Raw genomic sequence first — 11,619 nt, 5'->3', positions numbered from 1 at the left:
TTTAATACCGATTTAGAGTGGTACCCATTTGTCCACCTTTTTTTATATTTGTTATTACTTCTACATTATATTATATATATTATGTTAAATATTAATACCTATTACTCATCGAACCAAAATTTGGAGGAGCGGCCACTCTAGGTACTTTAGTTCCTTTTTTGGTCACTTATAGAACAAGACGTATCTATATAAGTACAGTGTACTACGTACTTAATCATTCTCACCTTAAACACATTTCATTGATTCTAAAATATTGAGAAATATTTATAAATACAAGTTTTAAGGTGTCGTTGGTGGTTTTTTCGATTTTCCGAAATTCTATAAAATGTAAAAATCTTGTTAAAAACTTGTAAAAACCACGTTTTATTAAAAAAAAGTATGCTTTTGAATTTTTTTATTATTACAATAATGTGCAAATATGAGAGGTGAAAGTAGGGAAAATAAATGAAAATGATAACTTAAGCTGTTAAGGTATCCAAAAGGATAAGAATTAACAGGCTGTTAGCGCACTATTTGTTTTCTCTCTCTGGCTCACACGCAACATAGACATAATGCATTTACGTAAAATCATTTTTTCTATGTGTTTAAGTAATCTTAGAGTAAAGTCACCCATGACAAAAAAGACAGAGAATAATTCTTTTGAGGGAATGACATATCGATTTGTCTAAATATTGTCTCAAAACAATTTAAACATCATTTAAATTTACAACATTTTTTTTATTTATTTTGAAAGTCGAATACAAAGTCAAATAATAATAAAATATAAAATCCATATGTCATACCCTCAAAAATATTATTCTTTATCTTTTTTGTAATAGGTTACTTTACTCTAAGATTACTTAAACGCATAGAAAAAATGATTTTGCTTAAATGCGTTTTGTTTATGTTGCGCGTGGGCCAGAGAGAGAAAACTATAATAGTGCGCTGACATCAGTCTTGTAAAGTACTTGAGTAAAAGTATTTGAGTAAAAGTATTCAAATAATTTTTAAGTACTCAAATACGTATTTTAAATACATTTGAAAAAAGTACTTGGGCACAGTATTTGAATACTTTTTTGAGGGTATCTGTATTTAAAATCAAATACTATTTTTAAAAACTTTTTTCGTCTTACTTTATTTACAGGGACGCCAAAGTTAAATAAAATAATACAAATTTGAAATTGTACAACATTTTTATTTATAAATCGTTCATCGTTGTATTTTGGCATATATTGTAATATTTTTATAGTGGTCTATAATTTAATTTAATGTATACACTATATACAATCCGTCGATTTCTTAATAAAATTTCACTATATGAAATACCTTTACTCGAATTATTGACATTATACACGCAACCCAATGGTTACATTTGTAATCATTTTAGGCCTTTAGGGCCATTACAATGCCTGGTTAAGTATCGGTTAACTTTAACCGGACATTGTAAGAACTAAACTATAGATTGTGTACTAGTTAAAACTTAAAAGCATCAAGTATCAATACGCCATTTGTATCGTGCTCATTTTATTATATTTTTAACATTTAAAACTAGATGGTGCTAAAATAAAAAATTAATTCAGTTTACTAATGATTCAATTTATCTATAAATCATTACTCATTAGGTCAGGGTAAAAAGGTAAAACACATTTAAAAAAAAAAGTATTTGAAAGTATTTGAAAGTATCTGTGAATACTTTTTAAAAGTATTTGTATTTGTACTTAAATACTTTTTTTTCAAGTATTCAGATACGTATTTTAAGTACTTTTGAAAATAAGTATCTGTATCAGTATTTGAATATTTTTTAAAAGTATCTTTTACAAGACTGGTTGACATCCTCTTAATAATTGTTATTAATTTGGTGCCAAGAAAGCCGAATTTACTAAACTCGGACCGAAAGAAATCATATCGTCATATTGATATAGGTATCATAATGTATTTATTTCTACATTCGGTGAACCAGATCATCATTTTGCAATTTTTACATAGGTAGGTATATTTTGTATTCATATAGAAACAAGAAAATAATAGAAAATAAAAATAAAACTTTTGGATTTAGGGTTTTGTAGTTGGGCGGCGATTATGAATTTAAAATTAGTTATTCGATTGATATAAGACATAAACCATAATAATATTATATTGTTGGAATATTTTCACGATTCATTTAAGCAATAATGATACAATAATAATATTAATAATAACAAATAACAATCCCCATAATATCAATAAAAAATATTGTAATAATTATAATACATCGCGTATGAGTTGGCAACACCGTAAATGCGGTGGGTGACGACCACGACGGTCAACAGCGGTGGCGGAAGTTCCCTCGAGATATCATGTAATCATAAGAGACACAATGGAGTGGGCGTATATTAGCATTTGGCGTACGCCGCCGCAGCCGACGACGTCGCTCTTATCAATATTCATCTTTGTAATATAGACTGTTTGTAGTATATTGTAGTATTGTACATTTGTACGCACTAGGCGCAGAGAGTGCGTCCGAAGTTCGAACGATACGGAAAACATTATTATTACGATACACCTATTTTACCATTATTACGACGACATATTTTAAGCCAGTTATTTAAATCATTATTGTTTATTAGTATCGTTAATCGGGCATCCAGCCGGAAGGAAATACACCGCGATTACAATAGTTACGTTCGATCGGTTGTTGGCCGTTGTAGTCCTCAGGCCCGTCACCCGTCGACGATCGTCGCGGAATTGTACGCACGCGCGCTCTACGTTTGCTTATTAAATGCGTTTGCCGATATCGTCTGATCTTTGCTCGGCGTCAGGATAGCGACTCAAGTGACGACACCAACTGTGACATTGTCATCGACGGCGTAAGACGCTCTCGAGTACTCGCGAATAACTCGATTTTGTTCCTAGCCGAACGTCCGTCCGCCTGCCAGCCAACTCTAGTCCGGCTCCTTGACTTACCCCCCCTGTGAAACGGAGTCAGCGATCGACGTCCGTGTACACTATGCTTGTAAGTACCCTCCCTCCCTGAATCCTCGAGAGTTTTTGTAAACTACCTACTTTCGGTGAGGGTTACGATGAACTGCCGTCAGACAGTCTGCACTGGACATGTCGTTTGCAATGATGGGTATTGTCGACGACTGCTCATCGCGAATCCAGTAATTAGAGGGTGCTAAAATTATGTATATCTCACCAACCCGCTTTGCCCATCAGCTAAATTTCAAAGCCATCAATAACAAATGTTGTCACACATCTTCAATGTTATTATTAATTTGTATACAAACTAATATATTGCATTTGCAAATTAAAATAATTGTCTTATTATTACAAAACAATATTATTCAACTTACAACCAATATAAAAACTAGGAATAACGTATCTAAAAATACAATGTATTATTTTAAAACTATTTTCTTCGTTTTTGTCCTGTACTTATCTAACACTAATTCTGTTCTAATATTATTTCTAACATCCCTCTCAAAATTGAAAATAGACCAGTCTGAAAAACTTGCTACATTTGTCTTCAACCAATTTTTAAATTGTTGCATTGGTATTTATGCATTCGCCAACTTATTTGAATTGCAAATGCTGTTTGAAATACATGTTTTAGTTAAGAAATGTATCTTTTAGAATTGTTTTTTTAATATAAACGTCAAATAAAAAAAAGTTTAAATTATAGCTTGGGATTGCCTCAGCACCCCAGGCTATCCCCTAATTCCGCTTATACATAGGTCCATTGGGTCCAGACACATTTGATGCTGATTGTTTTTAAGTCTTGTTCCCTTCAATGTTTAATATACACAATAATTTTCTGTTTCTAGTCTGACGAGTTTGACGTGGAAGAAAACAATTCCCAGAGTGATATATTAAACGAAGTAATTATTCTTTTTTATCATGCATGTAATTTGTTAGGCTCATTTTAATTTCTACAATTTGTTTTGTTCACCAGGGGAGCAATTCTGAGAATGTCGATTTAAGTGATAATTCTCTTCAAGTTGTTATTTCTGACGCTCTCAGTGAAAAAGACAGGGTCAAATTCACTGTTTTGTCAAAGGTGGGAGTTATATCATTGTAACAAAATTTACCAAAGACAACTATAATAATTTAATATTTGTGCTTTAGACAACATTACCAGATTTTCAAAGATCAGAATTTTCAGTTGTACGTCAGCATGAAGAATTTATCTGGTTACACGATCAGTTTGAAGAAAATGAAGACTACGCTGGGTTTATTGTTAGTATGGAAATTTATGTAAATTAATTCATTCTCTTGAATTACAATATTGACAAATACTAATGAGAAACAAAAATAATTGTCTACAAATATTTTTTTAAATTTTGTGTTTAACTATAAATTATTTAATTTAAAAACGCTAAAAATAAAAACTCACAATTTGCATAAATTAAAATTATATAAATAAACTTCTAGTTATCAAGTTACTTAGGCATGGTTTAATAACCAATACAATAAGTACTTAAAAAACGAATGGACTAAACTTGTTTTTTCTCTAAGCCAAATATGCAATTTAATATTAAGACTATTATAGGTACTTTCTATCAATATAAAATATTTTTGAATTAATTTACCAAATACTAATGTACTAAAATATTTCATAACAGATTATTAACGCAAATGTTTTTATAATTCACTCATAGAAATAATTCTCCAAGAATTAATGCATTTTCTCTAACTGAACTATAGCAGCTATTTCTTACAATTAACTACACGCATAAAATTATCTTAATACCGATATTTTATATACAAATTATTTAATATTTTATTAGTTATCATACAGTATTTTATTAGTAGTAAATATTATATATTCTGTTCAAGTTAATAAACATAGTCGGCAGCGACCAGTTTTTGTCTGGCTGTAGTCAGGCAACACCCGTTTGTCCCCCAGCCACTCATATATCTGTATACCTGTTGTGCAGTATTGCCAGACCCTTGCGCACGAGTCGATCGCCGACTATACTTCTTAACATAAACCGATTATAGTACATCCTGATTTCTATATTTTCAAAAAAAAAAAAAAATTACTTATACTTCCTAGTGAAAAAATAAAATAAAAACAATTTACAAATTAAGTATAGATAAGTAATAGATAGATAAGAAGCATGCTTCTTACTTTTAGAAAATAACAAATTTCATATCCTATTTCTATATAGCCTATTTGTATCAAGTATTTATTAAACATACAAATCTAATTTTATTTATTATAAAATTAAATACTTATGTATTTATTAATTTATTACTGATCAGTGTTATCTATGTATTTTAGATTCCACCTGCCCCACCACGTCCAGATTTTGATTCTTCGAGAGAAAAGTTACAAAAATTAGGAGAAGGTGAAGGTACAATGACCAAAGAAGAATTTTTGAAAATGAAAAAAGAATTAGAAGCGTATGGCAATAAAAATATTTTAATCATTATCCTACATAACTAATTGTGTTATTCATTTCTAAGCCATCAATCACATTTTTTTTTAGTGAGTACTTAGCCACATTTAAAAAGACTGTTGCCATGCACGAAATGTTCCTTTCAAGATTAGCTCAACACCCGGTATTTCGTTATGATACAAATTTTCGAGTATTTTTAGAATACGATCAAGACCTTGCTGTTCGTACAAAAAATAAAAAAGAACTTTTTGAGGTGAGTATTTTGTTTTTGAAATTATTTTTATTAGTTTTTATATTACTTATATGTCATTTGTTTCAAGGAAATAATGAAATCTCTGTCGAAGACCACAGACGAATACCTACTTTCTGCAACTGTAAGAGATGTCAATGATTTTTTCGAGCAAGAAAAAAATTTCCTCATAGATTATTATGGCCATTTAAAAGATGCCACTATGAAATCAGATAAAATGGTAAACAAGCATAAAGGTTAGTGTATTGTGAATCTATGTACTAATAATTTAAGTATAATGTTTGGATTTATTTATATCAGGGGTCACCAATCCACGGCTTTCAAAGCAATTTTGTGGCCATTGTAATAAATTTATAATTAATATAAAAATATACATAACACATAACAGAGAATGTTATTGTGCTTGTTATTATTGTTGATTTGAAATCAATATTTCTGAATAGGACATCATACCTGCATGTGTTGTTTCCGTTTTACTAATGCATAACATACCAAGATTTGCGTTCAGAGGATACAATTTTGTGTTATGAGTATTTTTATATTTTAAAATTATACTCATATATCGCTTTAAAATAAAATAAACCAAAAAAAACCTATGAGATTCACTAGATAATATTTTTACTTCTAAATTTGTAATAGGTCATTTTGCTTCAATATTAAACATAACAGATATATATATATATATATAGATAGATAATATTATATTATTCAGAATAGTAGCAGCAATCCTGTAGTCTATGTGTTGCTGAAGCAACACATACACATTTGGTGGGTACCTGGATGGGTGATTGGATATAAAATGATTATTTATTATTCCATGACTAATTAGTGTAATATAATTAAAAACAAAACAATACTATAAACACAAGTTTTGAAATTAATCATATTCAGAAGAAAATGTGGCAGTTAAAATGGTATTTATATTTATTCAACTAGTAAATAATAATCAAAATAATACCTTCAACACGCGTTGACTTTGATTCTTGCTATTTTAGAGTCTAAGCAAAGAAAAAGAAACTGTTAATTTTAGAATGATGTGTTTTTTTCACTGTCTGTCATCAACATTTACCAATTGGGGTACCTAGTGAAAATGCTCTGATTTTTTAAAACAAATTTTCTGATAGAAAAATGAATTTAGTTTGTGTATTCGGAGGTAAAAATTTAAAATTCCCACAAGTTTTTGAAAGCGTTGGTAAAAACAAAAAAAATGGGAGTTTTTATGCAATAACAATTTTTGACAAAATCTATTTTGTTTTTTTTGGTGTAACTCAAAAACAAATTACTGTAGATACTTTAAATTCCCCCCAGATGTTAATATAACTTTTATATTTTATAATATTTTCAAAATATTTTGACACCTAAAGCTATTTATAGCCATGAGACATTATCGATTTTTTAAAGTTTTTTTTCCAATTATTGTTGAGAAATAATTTTTCGTTTTATCAAAAAACTTGAAATTATGATACAATTCCTTATACAGTTCCTTATAAATTTTTTATTGTGAAAATAAAAAAAAAGTTAAACTTAATCTACAATACATTTGCAAGAATTTGCAAATTATTTTTTAGGTAAGAATTCATAACATTTTATTTTTATAGCTATCAATTGAAAATTTAATTGAAGATTCCTCATAATATTTTCTACGAAATAAAAGTTTACTAGAAAGTAGCATAATAATTTATAGTCATGAAATATTTTTAATAATTTTATTATTATATTTGATTATTTATACAAGTATGTTATGCACACAGTCACTGCTCAGAATCGTTTTTTGTGTAGAATGATTTATTATGAATTAAAATCTAACACATACATTATAACTACTATACAGTAGAGTGGTATCCACTTGTCCACCTTATATATTTATATTTACTTGATTTATTTGTAAATAAAAAAAAGCAGTGGGTACCGATCTGCTGTACATAAGGTGTTGTGTGGGTGGAGGCCGGTGGGTCACTGTAATGGGTATGTCAAATTTTAATTCAACGATAATTATGAAAAACTTTTCATTGAGTGAAGACTGTCTGTCAGCCATTTTTTAGGTCAACATAACTTTTTACTAAGTACCTATTGTGATATTAATAGAAGGTTTTTATTTTAAAATCACATTGTGTGTATAAAATGCATTAATTTAGGTACTTTAAAGTACCAACGAATAATATTTTTAAATTACAACAAAATAACTAACATTTTTATTTTTAGTTTAGGTAAATATCTAATTTCACCTAAATTTGAACTTAAAATATCTATAAAAAAAAACTTTGTTTATATAATTTTTAAATTTGTTGATTACAGTATCAACTAGATAAATCTTCTTTTGATTTCCCACTCCTTAGCTATACAATTAAACATGTTTATACATTTTACTTATAAAATAATTTGCAACATTTCGAGATGTTGATGAATTTTATCAAAATTTGTAATTTAAATGCTTATAAAAAAAATTATTTTCATTTTCTGGCAAACTTGTTTTTTTTTTTTGTTATAGGTAGAAAAACTTATGAGGATTTTTTTATTAAATTTAAAATTGAAGATGTGAGTTGTGACATTATACTTATAACTAGAGCGCGGATTCCTATGCAATTGCATATTTTTTTCCTTTTAATATTTTTGGATTTTTGTCAGTTATCTCCACGAATCATCATAATTTGAAGCTAATGGTGAAATTTTTTTTTGCATATTTCTGCATATTTAAAGGTTATTGCATATTTTGGCAAAATAAAAAATTTATTGCATATTTAAGTGAAAATTTAAAAAAATGTATAAAATAATATTTTGTCAAGCAGAAAAATTAAAACTAAATTTTATAGTCACTAAATAATAATTTATATATATTATATTTATTTATAACATTATAAGATAAATAAATAATCGATTACGACGTAAACTTAATTGCTTTTGCTGTGTCGGTCAGTTATCGACATACCACTGGGCACTCGGTTACATCGTTTGTCATTGTCTGTAAATAGTGAATATGCCAAAACTTGAAATACATATGATTATTAATTTAAATAATAAATTAAGTTGTTCAGAAAATTTCCTAAATTTTTTTTTTTTTAGGCGTTAAAGTTATTAATATTATAAGTTTTGTTGTACATTTTAAATAAATAAAAAATTCTTGCATATTTTTTTTTATGATTTTGACTGCATATTTTTTGCATATTTTCATGATTTTTACTGCATATTATATGGCATATTTCGATACTTTTAAGTGCATAAAAATCCGCGCTCTACTTATAACAGACAACAGTGTGACTCCATATTATTTATAATAGGGTTGTCCTATAATTGGCACTCTGGGTTTTGTTTTCCCGATGAACGTTCTACAGATTAAATAATGTATTTATGTTCTGTATATTTGCTTACATTCTATTATGTATATTTTTTCCTTTAAAATAATGATTGTTTTAATTAGGAATATTATTTATTTTGTAACTAATTTACAAAAATAAAGATGTGTTTAATTATTAGATTAATTATTATATATCAAAATATAACAACCAAAAATAAACAAAAATATGTGACCCACTGATTGAATATTGGTAATTTGTGTTACCTTGTAAATGTTTGTATGTGGGTGGGTCCTCAGAATTATCCTCAGCATTACATATTTATTTAAGGATACCCGCAACTGATTCAGAACATACAATTTGCCATGGTATGTGTTCGTCAGTTGGTGGCAACACATGCTGGTGTAGTGTCCTCTTAATAAAAGAATAATAATTGTGTAGCATCCGTTGGTACGCAGCCGGATCATAACTAGCTTTTAACATGCAATACAAATGCAATAGTGGGAATGTAAGGTTAAGTTGCATGACTGGTCATGCTCTTAACGTGTGCGAAGTATGCATTCATCAGTGTTCATTGTTCATAAAATAAAGTATTAAAAACACTTAAAAAAAAAAAAAAAATGTTTTCCCTTAAATTTATAATCGTTTTTGCCCATACATATAAACTTAACCTAACCTTGATATAAAAAGATTTCTTACTCATGATATAAATATACTTTTTTAAAAACATACAAATATTTTAATTAAATATTGAATAGATGTTGCAGACTGTTATATCAAGATTTCATCATGTTTAGTCCAGTTATCTACTTTTGATCATAGAGAACTAGACTGGTTCTTGAACCGATTTTCTGAAACGTTGGAAAAACTTAGAGTAAGTATTTTGCAAATTATATAAAATAAAGTATTTAACTATTTATATATTTGGATTAAGTTTATTTTAATTTGTTCAAATATATTAACAAAAAATAATAAGTACTGATTATTTATTACTAATATATTTTTCCAATTTGTATTTTTATGTAGAAAGTGGAAGGGAGAGTTGCATCTGATGAAGACCTTAAACTTTCAGATACATTGCGTTACTATGTAGGTGATTCATTCGCTGCAAAACGGTTATTATATAGGCGATTACGTTGTTTAGCCAACTACGAAACAGCTAATCGAAATCTAGAAAAAGCTAGGGCAAAAAATAAAGACGTTCATGCAGTAAGTAATTTTTATTGTTTATAAATACAAATATATATAATACATTATATAATTTTTATTTCGTTAACTTGTTTAACGAGGCTCAAGAAGTTTATGATGTAAGTACCCATTAGTATGATGTATAATGGCATAACATGATCATAGCAATATGCTAAGATTTGCCATTTGTTTTTTTAATTATCTTTTTAGAAATGTATAGTTATTAATTAATATACAAATATACTTAAAATTTTTTTTATTAACATCTGTATTTAAAAAAAATATTACTTTTACAAATGTTGTAATTATTGATAAAAGAGTAGATTGCATGTTAATGACTAGTATATGTCTTTGTATTATTTACATATTTTAATCTATCGTTTATGTAAAACAATGAGTATAGTCCGGATTTATGTGTTTTACATATAGTTACTGTGGATAATATGCAGTTTATGATAGTGAACAATTTGGACAGTTCATTCAATACAGGATTTATAGGAAAAAGTTTTTTTTTGCATATTTCGGAATATTTTATGGGTTATGGAGTATTAAGTTTACTTACAATATTTTGGAATACCTAGTAAATTGAGAGATAAAAGCACAAATTTATTTTTATTTTAATATCGAGAAACCTAAAAAAAAATTTTTTCAATATTTGTGTATAATACTTCACTTAAATAAATATCCGAGGAAAATTGTGGAAAAAATTTTAAAGCATATATTGAGATTCATTGATTATTTTTGTAATTTTTAAAAGAATTTTTGTTGGTTTTTAATTTTTATGGAATATAAATCTGGACTATAGTGATAAGTGATATTGCTAAGGATAATAGTATATCTGGTTAGGTTGTAAATGGGTATTTATATTATTTCAACTTATAACCAGCTTTGTTATAAGTGAATTTTATTGCATTAAGATTATTGGATGCTGAATTACAAAGTTGATTTTATGTTATAATCTGTAATAGCTTTGTTTTATTATAATTTTAACAGTTTTATAGTTGAAACATTTAAGATTTTAATTTTGTATTTATTTTTTCGTTAGTAGATATAATGTCAATTAGATAATTATCAGCAAAATATTTATATGTATTATTTAGATAAATTATGAATTATTGTTGTATGAATAGATCATCTACAAAAAAATCAATATTTTTTTTACACATAAATTATATATTTTTTAGGCAGAGGCAACTCAACAGATATCATGTGAAAAATTTGAAGTCATGTCTGATAAAGGAAAAGAAGGTAAATGCTATATTTTATAAACAACATAGTTTTTTCCCTTTTATATTATATAATTATACAGTATGTCCCAGAAGTCCCGTATCACCCTTAGTATCTCCGTGGAAAATGAATATATTTAAATGCAGTTTTTTTTACAGTCATAAGTATGGAAATTCCGATCAAATAACATAATATTAAATTTTTTTTTTCAAAAATTTTTTTAGAAAAATAAGTTTATTAAATTTCCTAGATAGCCATTTTGTTGATCATATTTTTTAAAACAGTGAAAAAATAAAAATAAAAA

General features: G+C 27.3%; 1 protein-coding gene across 2 annotated transcripts in view; it reads left to right on the top strand.

Moving 5' to 3' along the window:
• Positions 1-2,358: 2,358 nt before the first annotated feature.
• LOC100166208 (sorting nexin-6) overlaps positions 2,359-11,619 on the top strand; it is a 13,349-nt gene continuing 4,088 nt past the window's right edge. Inside the window, exons 1-11 of one of the 2 annotated variants that reach the window (XM_008187606.2) lie at positions 2,359-2,971; positions 3,783-3,836; positions 3,911-4,015; positions 4,084-4,194; positions 5,243-5,364; positions 5,451-5,613; positions 5,681-5,846; positions 9,659-9,774; positions 9,927-10,109; positions 10,190-10,207; positions 11,273-11,336. In XM_008187606.2, the coding sequence (XP_008185828.1) occupies positions 2,966-2,971; positions 3,783-3,836; positions 3,911-4,015; positions 4,084-4,194; positions 5,243-5,364; positions 5,451-5,613; positions 5,681-5,846; positions 9,659-9,774; positions 9,927-10,109; positions 10,190-10,207; positions 11,273-11,336 (1,108 nt within the window). In that variant the 5' untranslated portion in view covers positions 2,359-2,965. The remainder of the gene's footprint in view (positions 2,972-3,782; positions 3,837-3,910; positions 4,016-4,083; positions 4,195-5,242; positions 5,365-5,450; positions 5,614-5,680; positions 5,847-9,658; positions 9,775-9,926; positions 10,110-10,189; positions 10,208-11,272; positions 11,337-11,619) is intronic. The other variant, XM_008187608.2, reaches the window with a different exon arrangement.

This window comes from Acyrthosiphon pisum, chromosome X, assembly GCF_005508785.2.
Source record: "Acyrthosiphon pisum isolate AL4f chromosome X, pea_aphid_22Mar2018_4r6ur, whole genome shotgun sequence".
Taxonomy (NCBI): domain Eukaryota; kingdom Metazoa; phylum Arthropoda; class Insecta; order Hemiptera; family Aphididae; genus Acyrthosiphon; species Acyrthosiphon pisum.
The sequence above is the reverse complement of the archived record's forward strand: the minus strand, read 5'-3'. Positions and strand labels throughout refer to the sequence as shown.